The 27,951-nt window shown below is 36.3% G+C and overlaps 1 protein-coding gene across 2 annotated transcripts in view; it reads right to left on the reverse strand.

The window, feature by feature from the left end:
* Positions 1-27,951, reverse strand: part of LOC129769559 (uncharacterized) — a 73,710-nt gene that overhangs the window by 8,808 nt on the left and 36,951 nt on the right. The window contains exons 1-3 of one of the 2 annotated variants that reach the window (XM_055771906.1): positions 17,965-18,036; positions 16,779-16,878; positions 16,534-16,672 (exon numbers count right to left, since the gene is read on the reverse strand). In XM_055771906.1, the coding sequence (XP_055627881.1) occupies positions 16,534-16,596 (63 nt within the window). In that variant the 5' untranslated portion in view covers positions 16,597-16,672; positions 16,779-16,878; positions 17,965-18,036. Of the gene's footprint in view, positions 1-16,533; positions 16,673-16,778; positions 16,879-17,964; positions 18,037-27,951 lie in introns of those variants that run through there. The other variant, XM_055771905.1, reaches the window with a different exon arrangement.

A 27,951-nucleotide genomic window follows, 5' to 3' on the forward strand; every position in this document is an offset into this window, starting at 1 on the left:
GTAGATGCTGCAGCGTGTTGTTCCACCACGGGTGTCTCTTCCTACCGCATCGGCGTCGTTTTTTCATTGGGACGATATCACGGACTATTGCGAACACTCGTTGATAGAAATTGGCAACAGCCTCGTCGATAGTGCACCCATTTAGACACTCATCCCAACGGATAGCCGAGATCATTAAGTTCAGCGACGCAAAATCGCAATGACGAAAATCAAAATCATAAGCGTCCGAGACGTTTGAGCTGTGGCTTTCCCTAGTGATTTCGAATTTTAAAACGAATGGCTTATGATGGTGATCTATGTTGAGCATTGGTAACGGTGGTTCGAATAAATCGACATTCTTCTCATTAACAAACGCCAAGTCAAGCAGCCTCCCATTTGCGTTAGTCAGATCATTAATCTGATAGAGACCGCATCCTACAACCAGCTCTATCAAAGCGATTTCTTGCTCGGAAGAAGCGTTTACCGGTAACAAAGAATTTATGTCCTCATCATGCATCCAACACAAGTGGGGAAGATTGTAATCTCCTACAACCAATACACGTTCTTTATCGCCGGCAAGTTCAATCAATTTCTGGACACAAGTAGAATGATTCTCATATAAAACCGTTTCACTGTTGGGTGGGAGGTAAACAACGCATACAAATAACTCGAACTTCGGTAACGTAATGCGAACGACGATGTTCTCTAGTCGTTCACACCCAGCAACAACGACCGACGCACCCTGCAGTCTGTTTCTCAAGCCCATCAAAACTCCTCCTCCTCGCTGGAAACAGCTGGTGCTTGAATTTCTATCGCAGCGATAGATCGTGTAATTCCGTGTAAGCTCAGAATTTTGGATGTCGCTATTGAGCCAGGTTTCAGTGAATGCGATGACGTCGTAGTCACTGTTGGACAAAGCGAAAAACAGATCGTTCGTTTTGGTGCGGAGGCCGCGTACGTTCTGATAATAAAGTGTAAGCGTTGCGTGTTCGGTAGCTTGCAGATTTTTCCGAGGATCGGCACTTGTCGAGCTGAAACAGTGAAATTGATCAGGCAGCGCACGTGTTCCAGAAAGTGAGTACTCGCCTGTTGGGAGATTTTGGAAGATCTCTTCATCTACCACGACTACAGGGCCAAGACGACTTTGTTGACTGGAACATGCGACAGACGATACCACAGCCGAAACTGGTGACGCGACTGAGTCGGGAGAGTTGGAGACTTCCTGCATGCTTACTAACGTGCGTCTTGGTGAAGTTGCGGTGAGGAGAGTAGTAGCTTCCATAAGCTCGGCAGAATAGCATCTCGGTGATAAGTCTTTTACGAAAAATGATGTATGCAGTTCTGTTTGCCTAGAAGCGATAACTTTGTCAGGAGGCGAAACATTACTGTTAAAAAAATACATGCCAATAGAGGCAGGCTGGAAGACCCCTTCTCCAGACCCAAACACAGGACCGGGACGACTGCAGGAAACTGGTAGGGATGGCGCGACTGTGATGGGGGGATGTGGGCCTTCCAACATGCAAGTACTGTTGCGTCCCGGGATGGAATTTGATGCTTTGACAAAAAAAAAATAATTTGAATTTTTTGCACCGCTTTTCAAAAAAAAGTGTCAAAATTACGTTTCTGATAGTGTTTAAGAAATTCTTCTGTAATTTTGCAAATACTGCAAATCATTTGAATATTAACAGTTAAATTTTCAGCATAGTGTATCCCCCAAACTTCTGTGAACATTTCATATTGATACGTTCAGCCGTTTCTTCTAGCCAATCGATTGAAGTTTGAATTAAATTAGAGCAACACTTCATCGCACACTGTACCAAAATTACAAAATGCTATGCGCACCCTCGAAATGAACGATTCGCAACTTTCGTTTTCATGCGTTTGTGGATATGGCGATTGTAAGGAGTGGTGATACTCACACATATACTTACGTATTCTCACATATATACACACTCCACCCCTTCAATAATTTATTTGAAAATGCTGCTTATTTATATCCTTCCTGGAGTGCATTCAGTGTTTTGTGCAGATAGTTCCATCAGCAGAGATTTTAGCTTGTTGATGGTCATTTTCATCCGAAGATGACGACATTATCAACATTCTTCTTGGTCTACGTAAATTGATTCTCTTTACTATGAGGAAACAAAATTTTTTTCTTCTGATTTATCATCTATGTTTCAGACATTGGTAAAATTTCAGAATTTAATTTCATAAACACCTTGATCGATATGGGATAGTCTTCTCTTGAATCTGTTACGTCCTCTAAAACTCTAGATATGTTCCGTGCATCGCCATACAACAAGCAAACACGCGTCTAACAGATGCGCATAGTTGCAACGATAAAAATGAAACATCCCGAAAATATACAGACTATGGGATTGTAGCATATAAAACAAATCTTAGAATATTTCCAATTCGATTGGTATGCAAATCGTTAGAATCCGGTCGCAGCAAAAATAATTATTAACGTTAACTTTATTTCATAAAAACGTGACCTGTTTTCTGATTTGGCACCCAGTCCTACCTCAAAATCAGATGTTTCCTCGAAAGAAGGTTGATTTTTCTTTTGATCAATACGTTGTTCTACAGCAAGATGGAGCGCCTCGTCGCATCGTGTCATCTTGTTAACCGCTTCCCGTATGACGAGTGAAACTCGATGTTGTACCGGAAAGGGTTAATTGAACTCAATGAAGGCGATGAATTTGGTCGAGCCATTTACGGCTACCCAGTAGGTCAATTCCCAACTCTTTGATTATCATCTCTGTGGATAGGGGAGAACTGTACATATCGCATCGGTGAGGTAAGATGGCCAAAGCCATTGTTAATTGTTAAACATCTTTGGATTAGTCATGTAAGATGAAATATTACTTTATTCATTTCATTTCGCAGTAATCCCTTCCACATATCCACTGTACACAAACATGTTTATCACAATAAAATAAGATACAAATTATGGGAGTATTCTAGTCTAAAAATTTGAGAAAAATAAAAAAAATCCTTTTCTGTAGTTTAGGCATTCAAGAATATATACTAGAAAGGACTTATCGAAAATCCTATTATTTACCGAGTTAGAGCCATTTTAGTGATGCGTTATCTAACCTGTTACGGCTATAGCAATGAACTTTAATCGCGTTTTTATCGAAACTTTTTTTTTTCAAACTGGCGTACACGATATCTCAAGTTCTACTGATCCGATCAATGTCGAAATTTTATGGATACAATCTGCAAATATCTGTCTATCGCATGAAAAAACAAATATTTTTTAAATTTTAATATTTTTAAAAAATCGGGGAACGTAAGAAAAAACATTTTAAACCGCATTTTGTTTTTAAAACGGCCGCCACTTTGCTAAAAAAAGACTTGTATCGAGGTTCATACGATAGCGACATCTTTACTGATTCAGATCTGTCCATTTTTTTGTTTCAGATAACCAGAAGGGCTGGAATCGTGTACGCCATGGCACAACTTTTTCATTAACCCTCTCACTTCATCAGCTATTAACGATTCTAGTTATGAATATTTTTTCTCCGTTCTCCGTTTTATTTTATTGTTAAAAGATAGATGAACAAATAATGATATGATGGATATTGAAAATATTCTTTGTTTTATTTTTACGGAACTCGAAGGAACGTCCAAAATTCGTGTCTCTACACTATAATACCACCTTAAGAAAAGCTAAAGCATATATCTCATCTGTAAATATTCATGGTTGATCCTTAAGGTTTTGCAGTTAGTCAATGGCTCTTAACTGAACATTTTACTAATAAAATAAATAAAGAGCAGCTCCTTTCGTGGATCCAGATTTTCTCTTATTCACACTTTAGACAAAATTTATCTTTGGTGAATAAATTAAATATGTGACCCTACATAGAGTACATCTCATAAATGGATATATAGTTTCTAAAACTAGAGTGAAACGAAGAAACGATGCCAGAGTTTTTGCACACGCACCTCAAAATACCCAACTGTGTAATTCCCCGCAAAATGACAAATCGATCAGACTCGATCATCTCTAATTATGTTGGACTATTGTACACACTTTCGTATCTTCCGTGGACGGAAAGATTAATTTGACTTGAACATATATTTTTTAAAAGGCGTACGTATTTAGTTCAGGACAATATTGAATAGAATACCCCAGTGTAGAGACACGAATTTCGGACGTTTTTTCGAGTTCCGTTAAAAAAAATATTTTTATATTTTTATATCATTATTTGTTCATCTATCTTTCAACAATAAAACAAAAATTGAACGGAGAAAAAATATTCATAACTAGAATAGTTAGGAGCTGATGAAGTGATAGTGCTCAAAAACAAGTTGGCCCATGGCGTACACGATTTCAGCCCTTCTGGTTATCTGAATAAAAAAAAATCGAACAGATTCTGAATCAGTAAAAATGCCGCTATCGCATGAACCTCGGACAAGTCAAAAAAAAAATTTCTAGCAAAATGGCGGCCGTTTTAAAAATAAAATGCGGTTCAAATCGGTTTTTTGGCGTTTTTTCGATTTTTTTAAATAATAAAATTGAAAAAATATTATTTTTAGAGGTTCATGCGATAGAAAGATGCCTGCAGATTGTATCCATATAAATTCGACATGAATCGGTGGAGTAGAACATGAGATATCGTGTACGCCAATTTGAAAGAACTAGTTTCGAGAAAAACGCATTAGAAGTTCATTGTTATGGCCGTACCAGATTAGATACCGGTAGATATGGCTCTAACTCGGTAAATAATAGGTTTTTCGTCCTTTCTAGGGTATATTCTTGAATGTGCTCCATACGAATTTAAAGTGGAGTTTGTAGATTTTTTTTCACAGCGCTTTATCCATTTCCTACAACTTGTTGCTTCACATGCCTTTTTGAAAAAAAACCCTCTTCAATCAGAACGATTTCTCCACCCTTGGAGTATACCTCATAACGAGAATATCCCGATAAGAGTTGAGATATTGTAACCTAAACATTCGAACCGTGTTATCGTAAACTTAAGTCAATTGTCCTCACGTATTGTTCAAAAATATTTGCAAGCCAATTACGTTGATAAAATAATTAATAAAAACTTATGGAACTGCAAATCTGAAAATACATCTCGAAGAGTGACTCCGAAAACTTCGAATTACAAAATATACTATAATATTTTCTTGGTCTTCGTGATTATTTTTGACATGGTTTTAAGGTGACTCAGGAATAGCAAGGACACAACCTTTATATGTCAACTGTCATCGATAAATGACTTTCAAACCATGGGGCATCGGGATCCTGGCTAGAAGTACACGCGGAATTGAATACTACTTCTAAGTATAGTAGAATTGAGAGAAATGTTCCCACGATTTAGAGTACTCCACATTCATGTTCATTTCGAAAGTTGTCTAAAATGTAACGTTATTCAAATCATATCATGATTTACCCTTTACTGGATCCAGATGGCATACAGAATGAAAATGTTTGCTTTTTTTTTATTGTTTACAAGGTAGAAGATCAACACATTTTGTTAATGTTTGCATATTTTAGATGAATGTATAAATTTATTTAATGAGTTCACCATTTGCCTTAGAGATGCATTAGGACAACTTCACTATTCATGTTCTGCTCTCCCTACTGCGGGATAATTGCCATGCGATAGTGATTGAGTTCGTTTCTGCGGGGCTTGATGATCTAGACGGTCATTCAAATCAGATCTGATTTAAATATTTAATGAAATGATAATACGCTATGGGTGAAAATAGTATACATTGACGGAGAAGACCAAGGGGAAAATTGATTATACTACTACGAATAGTACTACTACGACTTTTACTACTACCACGGTGGACATATCCACTGTTGATGAGATGTGGGATAGGTAGAGTGGATGAAGGATGACTCTACAAAAATGATAGTATTGCCGGTGACGGATGGGAGAAGAAGAGGAATGTTGGCTTGATGAACTGAAATTATTTAAAGTGAGAATGTTTTTTGTTGTTTGATACATTGGTGAACATATCTATACTTTATTTACAGATTGAGGTCATCCGATGACTAGTACTAGCTTTGGAACAATATAAAGCAATTTAGTGCAACAAACATTCAGCATTTTTGTACAGCGGAAGCGACTATTTACAATTTGTACATATTACGCCGAACTAAAAAAAACATCAGGTATTAAGCTGTTCCAAGCGGAATTGTTGTGTTATACAGAACGATCCAACTCATTGATTACCTTCATTTGATGATTTCTTTTAACTCAAAACAAGGATAATAAAAAAAAACAGTTTTTTTTCCAAAACTCATTTAATTACGATTAACTAGAAATCTATTCTATGAAAGAATGTATCTATATATGGAATAACAGTGCTGAAATTTCAACGAACTCGTGATCTACTCCGGTGAGTGAGGATGATCCATTTAAAATGACGAATAGAAATGACAGAGAAATAGCATCATTTAAATAATTTCTATTGACTACAACTGTAAGTTTGTTATAAACAATCGTATGACGATGGAATATACAACCTGAAAGTTTCAGGTAATAGTTGAAGTTTCACTAGTAATAGTTACTGTGTGATTGAAAAAAATGAGATAAATTCTGCCATAACCTGATTTTATATCAAAATATCAATTGAAAAAAAAATTGTTTACTTCTTCGAAAAATACAACATGAGTCAGAATCTGTTGCACACTTTTGTTACACTATTCTACAGCGATATTAAGTTGTAATAATTGAATGTGGATTGGAATAATGGGGTGATCGATACTTGACAAACAAATTACAACATTCAGGAAAATAGAAGGTATTTATCCCTTTTTGGTCTGGTAATTTTTCTATGCAAATAAATAGCACCAGAGACTATGCTATATAGTCGAAATTTTCAGATGAACCGACTGAATTGTCCTAAGTAACCCATTTGGTAGCTCTCACTCCAGAACTTCTTGGAAAATTAGCCCAAATCAATGTCCAGCAAATTATCTGTCATATTTCTGACTAATCAAGAAGGTCATTCTACAAGTAATGTACAACATTGATGACACAATGTGTTTGCTTTCAAACACACTCAATTACACACCATCCTGTGCTCCAAATTGTGCTCCAAACTGTGCTTATTGTTTGTCAGAGAGCGACAAACCAATATTTGCACCATCGCTTGCACAACAAAAAGTTCAAAGTGGTAGTTTGGTGAATGAATAGTAAACATATTGCAACTCTATGTCTTTAAACTTTAACCTTTCAGATTACGTGGAACAGTAGGTATTTAACATAACGAAAAAATGTTAAATTTGCGTTTCGAAACGCCTCATTTGAAGTATTCGAAGTAATGTTTGCGCAGAACAGTTAGAAATTTTTCTAGCAGATATAACAATAGGGAAAAATATTTTTTTAAACGAACTAACGATTAATCGAAATATATGAAGCATTATCTAAACGAAAATCCCACATTGTGATTGGTTCATTGCCACGAGCAATATGTGTTCCACAAACAAGACCACCAAAAACGCATCTAACGTAGTAACGAGGCACAATTGTTATATACCAATTACCACGCAAGGGCACACCGTTGTACAAAAATAAGTGAGATCATCGAGAATATAAAAATATGTCATTTGCGATTTTTGTTCTAGTCGTGCTCCAACAAGTGAGCAGTCTTACTTTTAAAAATACCTTTTTCGTGGCTAGAATCGAAAGAAACATTCAAGTTTAAATACATATTATAGAAGAAGAAACAGAAGAATATTTTTGTTCTGCTTTATTTTCTTCTTCTTCAAAGAGTTCACGTTTAACTTTTCAATAGAACCTAGGGGTAGTGGGGGCAAAGTGGTCACCCGCTTGTTTCGAAGTATAACTATTGACTATAGATGCCGTATTGATATTCACCTTATGTTTGGAGAATTTAATGATTTTTGAGTCACCCTGTACTCCAGTAGAGCTGTCGCATGTTAAAAGATAAATAAAAACTCTCCCGATTGCAGAAACGGGAATTGAAGCGGTATGCGGACGCTGGAAATGGGCATACTCCTTAGATTGACCACTAGGCCCCCACTTCCCCTATCTGTTTTGATCGACTTTCTTCATCGACATTCTCTACCGTTCAATGACTCAGCGATAAAAGCATATCCTGGTGTGTTTGACGATCTGGATTCTCAAAGAGCACTTAGTTTATCAAACTATTTGATAAAAATACGACAAAATCCGTCTACAAGGCAGTTTTTTTTATCTAAAGGAAAGTCAATGAAGAGAATCAACCAAAAAAGGTATATATTCCATTGAAAAGTTAAGCGTGAGTTCCCCTTTAATTTTCCAGATAGCCTTTCTCAAATCTTCGGAAGAGGAGCCAGAATTGGTTTTCCCTTGAATTGTATTTTTTCCAAAGCTAGACTGCCGTTCTACGCATACTTGTCCCATGTTCCAAAATCAGTAACTGAGAAAAACGCAATCAAAGTTTTCTCGCATATTTGTCTACCAAAAGCTTTAAGCGTTTCAATTTAGCAATACATCGGTTTTTTTATAAGCACTATACTATTGTTTAATGAAATGTGATGAGATCCCCTCACTGAATCAATTAAGCTTGATTACGGGTTTAAAAATTCATGGTGGAACTGTTATGCCTAGAATATCAACATAGGACAATTGAACTTGATGTTGTTTTTTGATATATACTATTTTTTTATGTTTTTCCGGAAGATTATGCATAGCAACATCGTTTTATGAAGAAATGAGTGATCTGCAACACCTTCGCAGAATATATATCTCACTGTTATTAGACATTCGCTAACAAGGTGTACACGTGTTCTGGTAAAGTTTTTGTCATTTGTTTGAGAATTAGTTCGTTCTTCCAAACCAGAAATGAGTGCATTAGCCCTGCTGAATGTGTGACATGAAATTCTTGTACTTGAACCGATTTTTTTGATATGGATCTTCAAAAAATACATGGTGGGACAGTTATGAATAGAATATCAACATGGGACAATTGAGCTTGATGTTGTTTTTTTTAAAAGTTGGGAATAAACAATTTTTTTGGTGTTTTACCGTAAGATTATGCATAAAGACAACGTTTTATGAAGAAAAGTGAAAATCATCAAAAAGTAACATGGGACAACTATGCGTAGAACGGCAGTAGAGGCGAATGAACTTTTGAGTTTTAAGGAGGTAGTACACTATGGAAACTAGAAAAAATCAAAAAAAATATCCAGGTTTGTCCGATGTTCCGTTCTAAAGTTACAAGCCAATTAGTGGACCTAAGTCTTTGCGTAAGGAGCACAGATTCAAAATTTAAAACGGGTATTTCCCGAAACCATGTTTTGCCAACTAGTGGGAGTTCTACCTCCGGTTCGGTTCATCCGATTTTGATGAAATAGGTTTTCCCAGATTCTCCACTGAATTTCCTATCATCGTACGTAGGATTTTTTTTTTATATTTTGAAAAATAAAATTTTGGTGAATGTTTTTGTTTCGATTTTTTTGAGGCAAAAACGCAATTCTTTTACAAAAAAATTTCGCCATTTCGTAAAAAATCCTACGTACGATGACAGGAAATGTATCCCAGATTACGTAAACAAGTCATTGGTTGAAATCGGTGCACTAGGAAAACTTGTAGAAATCCCACCAGTTTACAAGGTTTTGGCTGCAAGGGTACAACAAACCGGTTGCGGCTATTCAGGGGACAGTCCAATTGACACCAATTTATTTTTTGTTTGTTAAGTAACATATAGGGGTAGTGGGGGCAAAGTGGTCACCTGCTTGTTTTGTAGTATAACTATTGACTATAGATGCCGTATTGATAGTCACCTTATGTTTGAAAAATTTAATGACTTTTGAGTCACCCTGTTCTTCAGTAGAGCTCTCGCATGTCGAAATACAAATAAAAACAGAAATTACCCTCTCGATAGCCATTCGGCCGTAGTTCTGTGCGCATGGTGTCTAAGGAACTTCTCATGAAATTTAGTTTATTCAATCTGATATGTTGGACAAATTATCAGTTTAGACGACTGTTCACATATTCTAGGAGAGGTGATATTTTGTGTAATCTCAGCGATTAATTAGCATAGACATTATTTTCATGTTTGGGGGCAAAGGTGTCATAGGTGAATAACAACTTACAACTTCTGTTTACTAAAGCTGATATACCTCATCACATTCTGCTCTTGAAGAAGATCCATTTGTGGCTTTGACCCTGGATAACTATGACACTCCAACTAAACCAAGCCTCATTATGCGGAACGTTATGTGTTTCTTACTACGTTTTTGTATGCAAGAGAAAATTTAAATTTAGACTCTAGGTGAGTAGGCCAAGCTTATTTCATACATTTACCTGCTGTAACGAATATGATTTTAAAAAATTTGGACGAAAAAAAACGCATAAATATATCCCATTTAGCTTGATATGTGTGCGTGCCTCCAAGCAAAAAAAGTTCGATTTTTCTCCTTTTTTTCTAATGATGAAAAGTGTACTATTTTGAATTTTTATAGTAATAGCCGTATGCTATCTTGAAGAACAATGAATTGAACTATAATGTTCTTCGAAAAACAGGATTTAAATCGGTATGTGGGCGCTGGAAATGGGCATATTCCTTAGGGTGACCACTATGCCCCCACTTCCCCTGTCTAATAAAACTGTGAAATCAGATTAATAAGAGTAATTTATTTTCTCGTTGAAAAAAATCGCGAAAATCACATACTTTTTATGATGTTCATAGTGTATTACCCCTTTAAGCATCTCTAACGCAAACAAAGAAGGAAGGCGCATGGTACATATCAGAATTGGAGACAAAGTGAACCGTAATTATTTCAATGCCCGGTCTGTCTGATTTGCACACTTTTCCTGAACTTCTCGGTTCAGGACGAGAGCACTCGTTTTTAAGAAAACATTGCCTTAAAATGGAAAGTTCCTCCACTTACCACCATTACCCGCACTGCCCAAATATGCATGGTTGACATAAGCGACTGTGTATTCCGATTGAATAAAAATAACAAAAAAAAACGTGAAAGCCCTCTGGCCCACTTTTGACCCTTAAAATTTATTGAATAGAATCAGATTATTCTATATAAATTGTTCACAGTCATTATTATTCAGCTAAAAACAAAAAAAAAAGTTTTTCATCACTGAGTGGTATTAGTGGCCAACCATGTATATTTGGACAGCGCAGTGCTGTAAAGTTTGGCCATATATTAATAACATTGCGAACAGTGCACCGGACGAAGCAAAAATAGGAAGCGCACGTATTAAAAATTATAAATAATGCCTTTGTTGCGACAAACCGTCAGTCTCGTTTACCACTTACACTATATTTTAAACTTTTACTTTTACTGGTACATTTTCTGTACATATTTTTTAGCATCGATAAAAGAACACCTGAGAAAGCTTTTACTGTTGCTGTTTAAAGGGTGTGTCACATCAAATTGCATCAAGGAAAAAACGCTGTAGAAATTTAATTTTTAGGAATTATATCTTCAGCTTTCGCTTATAATCAGATAAGAGTGTATAGATCACGTTGGCCATGCTTCACTGTCAATTTTTCGTAAATTTGGAAAAATGTCGTCGAACGAAAAAGAGCATCGTGAATTAATCCTGCGCACTCATTTCGAGAATCCGGAGTTGTCACATCGGGACATCGGTAAGATGCTGGGAGTCGTCCAATCCACGGTCAGCAGAGTACTAAAACGATACTTCGAGAACCTAACCATCGACCGGAAGGTGAAGAACGGGAAAAATGGATGCTCCGTCAGTGAAAAAGATTACAAGCGCGTAGTTAAGCAGTTTAGACGTGATCCGAGAAGTTCGGTCCGGGATGTCGCCAATAAGCTGAATTTGTCAAGTTCATTCGTCCAGCGGACCAAGCAGCGGGAGGGCCTGCGTACATACAAGGTTCAGAAGGCTCCTAACCGCGACGAAAGGCAAAACATGGTGGGGAAGACGCGAGCCCGGAAGCTGTACACCGAAATGCTGACGAAGCCGCATTGCCTGGTAATGGACGACGAAACCTACGTCAAAGCGGACTTTCGTCAGCTGCCGGGCCTGTTGTTCTTCTTCGCAGAGGACAAATTCAGCGTTCCGGAGGAGATTCGCAAGCAGAAACTATCCATGTTTGCCAAAAAGTACATGGTGAGGTATCATATGAAAGGGCTTGAATAGTAGATCACAGTAGATCATGAAAAATCCAAATCCAAGATGGCCGCAATCACAAAATAGCAAATTACTTTATTAAACGGTTTTATTTAGCTTGAACTGTTCGTATGTATGTTTGTATGTCTGTATGGTTGTCCCACATTAATAGAAATTTAACCAATAGGAACTGACCGAATTTATAAAATACCTTTATCTCTGCTGTCATTTTAAAACTGCTTATCTTGAAAAATTCAATTTGGCCGCCGCTACAAAATAGCTGATTGCATATCATCTCAAAAAAAAAGGTTGATTGAGATATGTGTATAAAACGAACGAACTTGACTTGGAGAACATACTATGTATTTTCTGCAATCCACTCAATATCGGTATCAAATGAAATTTTTTGACTGATAGAATACAGTACAATGGTTTTATTGTAGAGAAATATTCTAATGAAACAGATAATGTACTAAAAACTAAAAAATAAAATAAGTAAAAAAAACTTTTTAAGTTATACGGTTTAATTGTGATTAAGCATAATAATGTACTAAAAGCAAGAAAATAATTAGGCAAGTAGCAGTTAGCAGTTATCACACCTCTCCTTCATTAGTCTAGGGCATTGATAAGACAAAAATAAAATCGTGGGGCACGTTGGATTTCCGTTATCCACAATTAGTGACTCATTATATGTCATCACCATTTTTGAATGAAAAATTTCGAATTATCAAGTAGATGTTGCATTTCTCATTGCTTGAGTTAACTGATCCATTCATAACTTAGGTAATATTTAAGGTAACCTAACTATGTACCGACAGGTTCGAAGAACAGATCGAACAAATATTTTAGGCATCCAATAACTGTATGTTTGTTTGTCGTGTTTTGTATCGAATACATTTGATCAGTATAGAAATATTGATCAAATTTTGTTAGTCAAAAAGAGTCAAATATTTGGCTTCGGTCAAACAGTGAATGTGTACCCTTAGTAAGCGGGCGCGAAATCATTAGGCTACGAAGACTTCTTTACGAGTGGAAAGTGTTGAATTTATTTACATAACCTTTTATGTTTCCATTTTTTTTAAATAATTTAAATAATTATCCACGTCCAAATCCTCTCATAGTGCTCATGAACACAACGTACAAAGTTCTGTTCTCATAGGGGAGGTGGGGGTAAAACGGACATGTTAAGAAAAATTTCAATTATATCTTTGGAAACTCATGTTTCCCAAAACTTTGATTCAGTTTCTTGCTATTCAATATACTGTTTGTCTACCTAATTGGCCAAATAATTCACAAAAAAAATGTTTTTCAATGTTTTTTACTGAAATTAAAACAGACCGAAAAGTACAACATTTTTATCGATGCGGGTAATATGGACATATAGTGGGGGTAATATGGACAGGTTTGTAATACATGAAGCGTAGAGGTTTATCGATCGTGAGTTTATTCAACCAAGGTCTGAACTCATCACGAATGTCCGTTGAATGATGAAAAAATCGAATTAATCCACCTAGAAGTGATATCGTGCTTTCCAGCATTAAAAACGGATAGACCCTTAACTATTTTGCTTTTGGTTCCAGTCAGCTTCTAAACAGTTCACATCTGACGATTTGATTTCCATTTATAGACGCAGGACATTCCTTAGGAATAGTTAAACAGACTTTTCACAGTCCATCTCACTCCCACTGGCAACTGTCCGTTTTACCCCACCTTTTATTTCACCTTTTATTATTTCAATAATCTAAATTTTCCACTCAAAAATGAATTTACTTTTCCGTACATACCTAATATCGCTTCTCTGTTAACTCACAAACCGAAATATAACCATTAGCGAATTGAATTTTGATATTAAACCACTCAAAATGTTTAGTATCGAAGCAGCTAAAATAACATCCACACGCGGAATCATGTATGATTTTCGGTTTTTGTTTCCCTTTTCCACTTTTGATCAATATTCATTGTCATAGGGTGACTTAAATATAATAGAATAACATGTAGAAGGTGTTCTCATTTACAGAAATCTGAAATGCAAAATGTAACTATACAAATCAACCACCTGTGCATATTACTCCCACTGTCCGTATTACCCACGGTTCCCCTACATGTTTCAGATGTTCTGAAGTTCAGATCAAATAATATTTTCATTCAATAACGATCGATGTCCTCATCGTGTATTTTGAGGGTGTATTTTGAGTTGTCTGTTCTTCTTAGTTTCTTTCAAAATTCCATTATAGGGTAAATGATGTTGGTTTGTCCAATTTTTGGTGTGTTCCACGCAACTAAAGGGTGTGTCACATCAAATTGCATCACGGAAAAAACGCTGTAGAAATTTAATTTTTAGGAATTATATCTTCAGCTTTCGCTTATAATCAAATAAGAGTGTATAGATCACGTTGGCCATGCTTCACTGTCAATTTTTCGTAAATTTGGAAAAATGTCGTCGAACGAAAAAGAGCGTCTTGAATTAATCCTGCGCACTCATTTCGAGAATCCGGAGTTCGGTAAGAGACATCGGTAAGATGCTGGGAATCGTCCAATCCACGGTCAGCAGAGTACTAAAACGATACTTCGAGAACCTAACCATCGACCGGAAGGTGAAGAACGGCAAAAATGGATGCTCCGTCAGTGAAAAAGATCACAAGCGCGTAGTCAAGCAGTTTAGACGTGATCCGAGAAGTTCGGTCCGGGATGTCGCCAATAAGCTGAATTTGTCAAGTTCATTCGCGATCTGCTCTTGCGGAAAGCGGAGCGCCCCCTTCGTGATGACCGGCACGGTAAACGGGCAGGTTTACCTTAAGGAGTGCCTACAAAGCGCTTACTACCACTATTGAAGCAGCACGAGGGCCCGACCATCTTCTGGCCGGATCTCGCTTCGTGCCACTATTCAAAGGACGTGTTGGAGTGGTACGAAGCCAACGGGGTCACCTTCGTGCCAAAGGAAATGAACCCGCCCAACGCGCCGGAGCTTCGCCCAATAGAGAAATATTGGGCGATTATGAAGCAGGCCCTCCGGAAGAACCCAAAAGTTGTCAAATCGGAGGCGGACTTCAAGAGAAAATGGATTTCTGTTCAAAAAAAAACTACAACCTGACGTTGTACAGAACCTTATGGACGGGGTAAAGAGGAAGGTGGGAGCATACGGGCTTGGGCTCGAAGTATGAATAAAAAGAAAATGCCAAAAGTTGTTCAATAGTTTTTATTTTACTGTCTAAAATTTTCAAAAGGATCGGTCTACTAGGCGAATTTCTACAGCGTTTTTTCCGTGATGCAATTTGATGTGACACACCCTTTAATATATGCAAATCGATTTTTCTTCGTGAAAATCATATGTAATCAAGACGAGTTTGGGTTGGTTGAAAAGCCCCAAGTCTCTAGTTGGCGTACAAATTATTCAAATGTTAATGTTTTTTAATGATTTTCTTCAAAGAGAAATTATGATAATAATTTGTACGAAAAATGAAAATTGTCGGTATTAAAAATCGCCTGTATTGAACGAAGATATTTGAATTCTCAAGTGGATGTTGCATTTCTTTTTGTTCTGATGATGACTCACTGATCCATTAATAATTTAGGCTGTATTCAGAATATTGCCTTTTCTTGGGCATTTCAAAGGTCAATTTCACTCAACACAAAGAAACTACGCGCGAAGGACAGATCCCTAAATACAGGGACATTTCTGTAGATATGGCATCTCATTAATATATGAAATATTATGTTGTGTTGTACGTTTTTTTGCAGCACTGTAATGGACGTAAGGTTAATGTTCAATGATTCTCTGCTGATATTACTAGATATTACTTCCACATGCCAGAAAACATTCACATCAATTGACTACGTCAACCTAACTAAAACGAAATAAAGAGGGCCTATACGCTTTTTTCAGTCAAATCCTATTCACAATTTCAATCTCTCTCCTAAAACCATTTTATCTCGCTAATTGTACCTTGTAAATCTTATTCTTCAGGTTCACGTTGAATGATTTACAAACAATTTCCTGAACTGTTTATCTCTTTTGTCGATTATACTGCCAATATCGAAATTCAAATTTAAAGGTAATCAAAGAGTGTATCTTGTGTCTGAAACAGATGTAGGTGATTCGCGTATATCGGTTGAGATATTCAGCAAGCCATTGCACGACCCCAACTCTCAGCCCAAACCACCGTGTAACTCACAATAGTTTGGCAACAAATTCACGCGTTTCGCTGCCAGTATGACTTGTTGCACGCACTTTGTTTGTCGAAATCACGTCACGAAGAGTGGGTTAGAATAGATCGTGTGTACATCGGTGTAGAAGGATACGAGAGAGAGAGAGAGAGAGAGAGACAAAAAAACAGTGTCGGCAAATAGAAAAGTGATGTGGAAACTGAAACGTGTAGGTGGTTTGTGCTCAATCAGTGTTTTAGTTAGTATTTGCAAAATACGCAGCTGGATCTGGATATCAGGCGATAGAGGGAATGTCAGTTAGTCCGGATTGTAAACATACCTCAAAGTGGCCCCAGCCATCGACGTTAATTTTAGCAGCCTCTACGCTACCTTTTGCTCCCATTTTGAAGCGATTCTGCTCTCTGAGGGTATCTTCTCGATATCAAATCCTATTTGCTCGATGATTCTAACTTTTTCTTCTACGATTTTCGCAGTATCCAAAAGGTAGTGGAAAAGTGGTAGTCGAAAAACAGAATTCACTTACTATCACTTGTTTGGTTTATTTTTCTGTAGTTTGCTTCTTACGCTTGTTTGATATCAATGGTTATATTCAGGTTCTCAAATCACAACTTTTCCTGCTCCTGCTTCTTTGAGACCAAAATTAAACACACCCATCTCTCACGTTCTGCAAAAAAATGGACACCGCAAAACTGCATTCATTATATATTCCATTTCACTGGTAGCTGTTAGGATCCAGTGCTTCGGCTGGTTTTCTAGCTGCCACCGAACAAGGCAATGTAGGACACCAAGTTTCAACGGCAGATTATTGTTTTGTTCCCTTATTCTTCCTTTACTTAAAAAATACTACCAATCAACGTTTCATCCAATTGGGAGGAACAAATCTAGTAAGATTAGGAACGCGAACTAGATCACTTCCAGGCGATGAGCATCCTCTCAATTTTGGATATAATCCGATATCCTATCACCGAAAAGCAGCAATTTTCTTTCGTGTTTTATTTGTTCGATCGATAGCACAACGTTGGTTCTATTCACTCGTCAGCTCACTTCTCAGCTGCTCATCTCATGCACTCACTCTCACCCGCGCCGCGATGACAACTTTCGTTCGCTTTCATCCTAATTTTCCCAAAAATTTTCATCGATTTCAAAACTTTATCATCACCATTTTATCGCACATTCACACACAGCCATACACACACCCACGATGAGCATCCACGACGCCTGTCAAAGTGCTACCACAAACTCTCGTCCCGACAGCCACCCACTCGTTCCTCAAAGGTCTTCCATAATCCATACGCCCCTCAGCTGTGTGGCCTACATGGATGCCTGCGCTCGCACAGGAGCGAAGAATAATTGCTAATCCGTACTATCCATAGTAGGCCACAACCAGGATTCCAGCCACCAGCGATTATTGCAATTTAATGTTTCCTCACACGACTTTTCACTTTGTAATTCTCTGGAAAGATTAAATTTTTAACTAAATTTAACGATAATGTCCATTTTCTGCACTGGTTTTCCAATTTCCGTGATTATCTGTGTCAGCAATGGGCCGATTTTGCTATTTCTTCACTCCGCGAGAGTTTCCCGAAAGAGCCCAACCTTTCACTGCTAGGGTGGAGATTCTGTCACAATGACGGAGCTCCAAGTCACCGTTCTGATTGTTTTCTTCCCATACACTCCAATTTCTCGCAAAACTAGCTCCAACCGCACCTCGAATAATTCCAATTTGAAGCGCGTACAAAAGGGATATTACCGCAATATTTTCACCCGAAGAATGCAAAAGTATCGCCTTGTCCTGTCGCGATGACGAGGAAAAGTCCCTTCCGACTGGCGAAAAAGTAGTCCAAATTGGGATGCTGTGGGTTTTTCCCCACACAACACCACTACATGGAGCCAGATTCGAGGCGCATACATACCACTCACACCGGAAAAGTCCTCGTATCTGACAGAGGCAGAAAGACGAGGGGTGCTGGCTGGCTGGCTGGATGGACGGCGGATTCGCTGACATACAAACACTTGCTCCGCATCTTCTTGTATGAGGGGGAAACAGGTTGCGGTACCGAGATTACCCCCTGCCGAGGGAATCCTTACACACAGCATCCATTCACCCCGATGGGGGCACAGTAAAAAATATTTCAGCTAGGTTACAAGTATAAACTTTTTTGAATTATTTCCAACAGACACATATTTTCAAATAAAACAATATGTTTAACTTATTTGGAGAATTCTTTCATGATGTTTAACCCTTTGCGGTCGTATTAAATTTGGGCATGGGTGTCGTACTGGTCGGAATTATTTTTCCTTAAAAAAGCAGTGATACATGCAAGATTATGAAAAATGAAGGTTTTTTTTGTGAACTATATATATGTATTAACTTAACAATGTGTTTCAATGTGATGTTTTTTATAATTCGTCTTCGTGTGCAGTCTTTCGAAACAGTCTCCAAGAGTAAGTCATGTGAAGTATAATCAATACATATTTTATTTTTTTATTATACGTTGAGTATGAGACACTTTTGCCATTGATGCAATAAATGTGTAATTAATGCCAGCGATGTGTATCCGAAAATAATTAGAACAAACAAAGATTTTTATACATGAGATTATTTAGATGACATAAGTCATTTATGCAAACAATTATTCTGCCCTTTAAAAACAACTTCTTCAACATAACTTAAACTAGTAGTTACTCAAATAATTATTTCTGCTTATCCGAAATGATCCGAACTTTTCACTTTAGATAAACAAAATTTTGTCGTTTGAGACACCTATGCGATTATTCAAATAACATGAGACATTTATGCAAACAGTAGTTCTGATATATATGAACAATCTTATCTATCACACCAAAGTGTTACAATGACTAAATTATGCTATTATGATTTTTGTCACACATTCCTATGCATTCAACGCACTGTGCGTTATCTTGTGTGGGTGACTACTTTGTTTGATATTGATTACCGTTATCTATTACTCATAGGATCACCGTATTAATTCGTGAAAAGGTTCACTAAACATCCAGCTTCGTTTAGGAAAAGCATAAACTGATACTTGATTGAGTAGAACATAAGATTAGCATGGTTTCATACTGTGGTGGCTGAGATCAGACAAACGACCAGAACGGTAAAAAAGGTATGATGACTGAGAGCAGACAAACGACCACAAAGAGTTAAACAACTCATGATGACAAGAACTGTGATCATCGGTATTTTTTATATGTTCCTTAGCCTGACGGTGGTTAAAAGGGTCAACAGGGTTAAGTCCTAGATGATACCTCAGTTTTCTTAGATGCGTTGGATGAATCGAAGTGAGCTGGATCAGATGCGTCAACGTCAGCGTTTTTGAAATCAGTATCGAACAGAATAAGTAAAGTATTTGTTTTGTCTGATCAACTCTTCTCTTGATTGATGAGTTTCCACAGCAATTGGGAATTTTTTGACTCAAGCGTAACTTTTGAAAAGGGCGTATCGATTTGAGTAAGAGAAATTTCTGATAATTTATATCTCAAAAACTATGAGTCGTACCGAAATAGTGTCTTAGAAAGAGTTATAGAGTATTGATGGTTGAATATGAAAAAATGTACACTGGGAAAAAAATTAGTACTTTTTATATTTTTATATAAAAAGTACTAATTTTTTTCCCTAATTTTTTATATTTACAAAATAAAAATTCAATTTGCATTATCCAAAATACATATTTTTTAATTTTTTTTTAAATTTTTTCATACAAAATAGAAGTCATGCAGAAAATTTAAAAAATGGGCCCAAGAAGGTAAAACTATTTTTGACGAACTTTGTGGAACATCGAATTTTTAAGGAATTTTCGAAACTTCGAATTTTTGTATGTTAACAATCATTTTTAGCCACAAATTATGAATCCTTATGTGATTTAAAACAAAAAAAGTTATTATCAATCTTCTTCTCAATGTAGACGTTCTCGAAATATTTAAAAAAATATTTCTAATTTATTGTCTTTTTTATAGTAAATAATCCCTTTTAATATGTTTGTCGTGTTATACCATCATGTTCATGAAATTTAATGAATTTGCTTATAATTTCCAACAACTTTTCCAAATACATCATCATGGTTAATTTTTTGACTCAAGCGTAACTGTTGAAAAGGGTGTATCGATTTGATTAAGAGAAATCTTTGATAATTTATATCTCAAAAACTATAAGTCGTACCGAAATAGTGTTTTAGAAAGAGTTATAGAGTATTGATGGTTGAATATGAAAAAAATGTGCACTGAGAAAAAAAATTAGTACTCTTTTTTTTATTTACAAAATAAAAATTCAATTTGCAATATCCAAAATACATATTTTAAATTTATTTTTTTTTCATACAAAATAGAAGTCATGCACAAAATTTAAAAAATGGGCACAAGATGGTAAAACTATTTTTGACGAACTGTGTGGAACATTGAATTTTTAGGAATTTTCGAAACTTCAAATTTTTGTATGTTAGCAATCATTCTTAGCCACAAATTATGAATTCTAATGTGATTTAAAACAAAAAAGGTTATTATCAATCTCCTTCTAAATGCAACCATTCTCGAGATATTCAAAAAAATATTTCTAATTTATAATCTTTTTTATAGTAAATAATCTCTTTTAATATGTTTGTGGGCGCTGGACAGCGTCGCCTCACGACCTGTTGAACACTATTACATTGTAACGGATAGTCTTAGCTCTGTCGAAGCTATTCGTTCAATGAGGCCGGAAAAGCACTCGCCGTACTTCCTTGAGAGAATACGAGAAATTTTGAGTGCTTTATCCAGACGCTGTTATGTCATTACCTTTGTCTGGGTCCCTTCACATTGCTCAATTCTGGGTGATGAGAGGGCTGACTCATTAGCAAAGGTAGGTGCAATTGAAGGCGATATTTATCAGCGTCAAATCGCCTTCAATGAATTTTATTCTTTAGTCCGCAAAAATACCATAGTTAACTGGCAACGCAAATGGAACGAAGATGAATTGGGCCGGTGGCTCCATTCGATTATCCCTAAGGTTAGCCTCAAACCGTGGTTCAAAAGTCTGGACTTGAGTCGGGACTTTATTCGCACCTTCTCCCGACTCATGTCCAATCACTGTTCGTTAGATGCGCTACTCTTTCGTATTAATCTTGCCGAGACAACAATCTTTGTGTTTGTGGCCAAGGTTACCACGACATCGAGCACGTTGTTTGGTCGTGCGAGCTGTATCTTGTCGCCAGATCGAATTTAGTAGTCACCCTTCGGGCCCGAGGAAGGCAGCCCATGGTGCCGGTGAGAGATGTGTTGGCTCGGTTAGACCTTGATTACATGTCCCAAATATATGTATTCCTTAAAGCTATCGATCTTCGTGTGTGATTGTCCTTATACCCTTAGTTTTTCCTTTTCCTATTCCTTTGTGAGAGATCGGATCCCTTCTTAAGAATAAGATGAAATGTAAATACATATTAGATATAAGATAGGTTTAAGAATTGAGTGTGATGAGTGTGATTGAGAGTGTGAGTGTGATCATTGTCAACATATCCTCATATCCCCTCCTTTTCCTGAAGAAAATATGTCACCCTTCTAAACTCGAGTTGACCGCGAGTAATCGGTTTCCTATATTATTAACATTAGAATTAAGGAAAAATGTATATATACTAGTAACAATACAGTAAGGAGTTCGGCTCCTTTAAACCTATGTAACTGAGCCTGTAAAAATAAACGATTTAAGTAAAAAAAATATGTTTGTCGTGTTATACCGTCATGTTCATGAAATTTCATGAATTTTCTTATAATTTCCAACATTTTTTTTGCTTGATTGAAGTTTGTATTAAGATAAAAAAGATTTTTTAGTTTCGCTACGTTTTGTATTAACCCACATGTTTTCGAATGTTTCGTAACGTAACTCCTGATGTATTAATCTTTATCATAACGATGTATTTGAAAAAGTTGTTGGAAATTATAAGCGAATTCATAAAATCTCATGAACATGATGGTATAACACGACAAACATATTTAAAGGGCCTATTTACTATTAAAAAGACAATAAATTACAAATATTTTTTTAAATATCTCGAGAATGGCTACATTTAGAAGGAGATTGATAATAACCTTTTTTGTTTTAAATAACATCAGAGTTCATAATTTGTGATTAAAAATGACTACTAACGTACAAAAATTCGAAGTTTCGAAAATTCCTAAAAATTCGATGTTCCACAAAGTTCGTCAAAAATAGTTTTACCATCTTGGGCTCATTTTTTAAATTTTCTACATGACTTCTATTTTGTATGAAAAAATAAAAAAAAATAAAAAATATGTATTTTGGATATTGAAAATTGAATTTTTATTTTGTAAATAAAAAAAAGAGTACTATTTTTTTCCCCAGTGTACATGTTTTCATATCAATACTCTATAACTCTTTCTAAGACACTATTTCGGTACGACTCATAGTTTTTGAGATATAAATTATCAAAGATTTCTCTTACTCAAATCGATACGCCCTTTTCAAAAGTTACGCTTGAGTCAAAAAATTCCCAATTGCTGTGAAAAACTCATATTTCTTCCAACCCAAACGGAATGCACACTTTCATTGGAATCAAAAATACAAGTTTTTAAAATCTGTATTTTTAGGACGATTTCATTTTGAATTGCTGATATGCAAAAGGCATGAAACTTTTCTAAAAATACGTACACTATCTGACATTGAAGCGTACACCCAAAGTTAATTTTTAGCACATTTTCTGGCATCCCGATTTATTACATTAAATGAGCTGAAAGATAACATAAAATGTTCTACTCCCCAATACATGTATATCATTTGTATGATATATATGCTAGAGCCAATATGAGGGAGCGAAAAAGGAGACACATTTAAATGAAAGCTTTTCGTATAGTTTGCCAAATACACGGCCCAGACAGAGAAAGATATATTCTCGTTCATGTTCTTCTTTATCGGCTTAGAAAACACTTTCCAACATCATTTTATGATGAGGTGTAATATTATCACGCTCCTTTATAATAGCGCTGGCAGCTATATGGATAGCGTGGTCGTGTAAAGTAACTTTGCATTCCAGCCGGCCTTGGTTCGATCCCCATCGACGTCGTATGGACTTTTTTTTTGCACAATCCCAAATGAAAAGAGAAAAGAATACAGAAAAAGATGTCTGCACGCATACATACAAACCATTTTTAAGCTTCAAAATAGCTCATTTTTTGCGCATTTGACTCTCATGACCAGGAAATTGCATCTTTTCTGCTAAAGATGGCATGTTTTCTGCCAAAGCTTGTTTTGGTGTATCATTCAATATGAAGCTAATAACTTTCATAACTGGTACAAAAATTCATTTCAAATTAACCCAAAAAATAATTTTCATATTCTTCAAAAGAAAACATACTATAAGATAAAGAATCAATTACTATAGGGCAAAGTGCACGTAAACATGCGGCTAAGTTAGAGATTTAGATGTATACTTCAATCGTTCTTCAATAAGCTTTAGTGAGAAGCATGGATTTTCCATTCGGGATGAGTAATTTAGATGAATCAGCAGCTGTTCTAACTGATGCCTTGATAAAGGCACCCCTAAATCATGTCGGATTGAGCTGAAATTTTGCACAAGTCATTTTTTTTGGACCAATAAACAAAATGTACATGGTCGGTTCTTTAAATTCGATAATTATATTTTTTCCATACCTTTATTGCCTCTCAGGCTATGTCCCAAAAGATAGATTTTCGGCCAAAATTTGTTTTTTCAAGATGACACCAGATCTCGACGTTTTGTGCATTTTTGAGTCATTTGGCATCGAAAAAAAATTTCGATTTTCCAAATTTCCAAGGGGAGAGCTTGGAAGATTTTCGAGGATAAGAAAAATCAAAACTGAGCGCTTTGAGGCACCCCTAAATCATGTCCGATTGAGCTGAAACTTTGCACAGATCATTTTTCGATGATTAAATTTTGCCCATACATCCATTGCCACCCTAATGTATACGAACGCGCGCAATAGATATTAACAATCTTTTGAGAAAAATTCGTTGTGAATATATTCAGAGGAAACTTGATTAGCATCAAAGCAACAGCAAAGAGTTATGAAAAATTTTGAAATCCCTATTGAAACCTAATAATAGCAAACCGCGGTCCATAACTTTTAATGGCACACTCGAACAGTCTGAACAGACAATAGCTTCTGAGTTTGACGATTATTTTGTTAATAGTGTTTCATTGATCAATCAATCTATTGAATTGGTTGATGAACCTGATAAAATAAAACAGTCGATTAAATGTCGCGAACGTAATAAATTCATTCTGAGATCACTGTAAATGGGACAAAGTCCCCATCTAACGAGGGGTAAGGAATCGAGGCGGCCTCAAGCCGACAAGGTGATGCAATCTGAGCTGGCCGCCGACCGTAATGCACCAGGTAAACGTATGCCGTCCGACCTAACTGAAGGATCGTCTCCTATGATTCAAACAAACCGGGCAAACGGAGGAACACAGGTTTGCTTGCGAGAGGCCGCCGCTTCCGACGGCGGGTCGGCGGCCTACTCGGATAGCGTCACCTCGGCGGCTTAGTGCCACCTCGGTTTCTTATCCTCGTACCATTTTTTATTATATTATTCTTTTCACACTGTCATGGCATGCTTTATATTTTTATGTTAAAATTGCCTGTTTAATTTTCGAAATTTTCCATAACCCATGCTCATTTTTGAATGATTTTAGGGCTTTAAAGATCAATACGGAAAGGAAAGAAGACGGCATGTCAATTGTGCCTACACTAATTTTTAAAAATGACACCCCGTTGTCTTCAAAATCATTTTTAAATTTCCTCACAACAATTTCCCATTCCACTTTGTATTTTTGCTGTTTTTTCATGTTGTCTTGATTCAATCTTATTTATCAACAGAAGATTTGACGAAAATCATAAAACGTGTTTCGGGTGAATGGTACACAACCGCAAAGCCATATATTTATTATTAACATTTTCTTTACCGCTCCCACTCTTGTCCACGTGGACATTCTCCAATTTTTTATTTCGAAAAATCAGAAAAATTTTTGACATTGTATTTTGATAGCTCTTTAATTTCCATTTTCGTTCAAACGTTCGCTTTCAAAATCCATTTACGTTCTCTTGGCGTCTTTCTCCTTTAGGTTAAATAAATCAGAATTTTGTATTTATTTAAATGACTGTAGGCAAAGAAATTTGCTAATGTCTATACATTTTTGTGCATATTACACTAGAAAAACATGAAAAAATATTGAATAATTTCAACCCGAAGCCATATTTTAAAATTTTTCGGTAAAATTTTTTCAAACTAACGCTTACAAAATTTTTCAAATTTCAAAATTTCAAATTTCATAACGTTTTGTGACCTGAGCATCAGTCTTCTTCTTCTTCTTCTTATATGGCACTAACTTTTCTAGAGGAACTCCGCCGTCTCAACGTAGTATTACTTGCGTCATTTTCATTAGTACTTAGTTGAGATTTCTATGCCAAATAACACGCCTTGAATGTATTCTGAGTGGCAAGCTCTAGAATACGCGTGACCACAGTGCAAGTCAGAGGAAATTTCTTTGAAGAAAAATTTCCCCGACCAGAACGGGAATCGAACCCGAACCCCCGGCATGTTAGGTTTTGACGCTAACCACTCGGCCACGGGAGCACGACCTGAGCATCAGTACTGGTTTCAAAAATAATTGGGTAAAAACTCAACAGAAAATTTTGGAAATATTTACTTTTTTCCGAAAATCGTAATCAATTCACCCCCGGTATTCAGTACATATGTTACAAAAGTATGGCAACATACTTGAAATCCGTAGTAAAGGTCGGACTCGATTATCCGGAGTATTGATTTTTTCTTCACTCCGGATAATCGAGTCATAAAAAAACGGATTTTCTCTCGGTAAACGTAATATAATTATGACTTGCACTTATTCATTAAACGGTTTTATCTAGGTTGACCCGTTTGTATGTTTGTGACTTTGTAACTTTGTCTATAACGCTATACCACATTAATAGAAATTTAACCCCCTTCCTGTTGACCGTTTGATCTGAAATTTGGAACACATCTTTATCTCTGTTATCATTATAAAACTGCGTATTCCATGATCTTGAAAATCCAAGATGGTGGTGGATTATGTACATATTTCTTCAAAATCCCATCAATGTGGGTATCGAATGAAAGGGCTTGACCAGTAGAACACAATTATTTATGGAAAATGTAAATCAAAGATGACGACCGCTACAAAATGGCGGAATACACATTTTCTCAGAACCCCATCAATATGTATATCAAATGAAAGGGATTGACTAGTAGAACACAGTTATTTATGAAATATGGTTATCAAAAGAAAGTAGAACATAGCAGATAATAATGAATTAAATTCCAAGATGGACGCAGTCCTCAAATAATTACTTATTTTTGAAATGGTTTCATTCAGCTTGACCTGTTGCTATGTATGTTTGAATGTTTGAAGGGTTGTCCCACATTAATAGAAAATTGACTCCGTTTCTGTTGCCTGATTGATCTGAAATTTGGAACAAACATTTAATTATACTATCATTATAAAACTGCGTATTCCATGATCTTGAAAAATTCAATTTGGCCGTCGTTGAAAAATGGCTAAATGATTATCCACAGTCAGTTGTTTCATCATATACCCCACGATTTTATTTTAGTCTCATCGTTGCCCTAGATTAATGAAGGAACGGATGTGATAACTACTAATCGCTACTTGTCTAATTATTTTCTAGCTTTTTTTTATTAAGGGGATTGCAAAAAATGCATAGTTGACCATTTTGTGGCGGCGACCTTTCCGAATTTATGTTTTTCATAGTGTAGTGTACTCTCCAAATCAAGCCATTCAGCCATTTTTTAGCGGCGGCCATTCTGGATTTGAATTTTTCATAAATAATTGTGTTCTACTAGTCAAACCCGTTCATTTGATACCCATATTAGCTATTTAATATGGAATAATTATACAAATTATTCAAAATTTCCGAAAATCAAAAATGAAATACTCCGGATAATCGAGTCCGACATGTAGGTATGTTATCTTAAAGTGGAAAAAACTCAAAAAGCTATCCAAAGTAATCCAACGCAATGGTACCCGATCATTTAGACTCAATAGGCTCATTTGGAGATTTCCTACAACCATGTGCTACGAGATATCGGTAAAATAATCATGTTACTAATTTTTCTTGTCTTCGGGATTTCATGAAGTAATAGTCCAATAATCGACTGGCAGTATGGAAAACTTCAAAAAACACAATATAAGCTGTACATATTGCTTACGAGAAAAAAAACTGTTGTTGATACCAATTATAGAAAAGAAACCAAAATACCTTTTTTCAGGATGTTCAGTTACTCTGAAATTATTGTGGTAAGCCCTCGGTTAAAAAGTGGCATGTTCTCTATTTGCAAATTCATCCACTCATATGACATGCGACGGGCTCAAGTCATTCTTCTACGATTCCATGTTTCCAAAATACGAACTGTTCCTGCTGATTTTGAGCCAAACTAAAGACTGATGCTCTATATGCGCAGATTACCATTGACACCTGAAGCTCGCGTGGACAGAAGAGCAAAAAAGCGCTTACCGTAGCAGTCTGTCACATGTTACATTCACGAAAGACAGGTGTTTTCGTAAATCCACTATAGCTTTCCCCAATAGCTCAATCAGTTTTGTTTATCGATGTGCCTAATTATTGGCAATAGCATTCTACTGTACCAATAGCATCCGGATCTCTCGTATCTCCGCTCCGATGTATGTGCAAT

This window comes from Toxorhynchites rutilus, chromosome 2 (genome assembly GCF_029784135.1).
Source record: "Toxorhynchites rutilus septentrionalis strain SRP chromosome 2, ASM2978413v1, whole genome shotgun sequence".
NCBI lineage: Eukaryota > Metazoa > Arthropoda > Insecta > Diptera > Culicidae > Toxorhynchites > Toxorhynchites rutilus.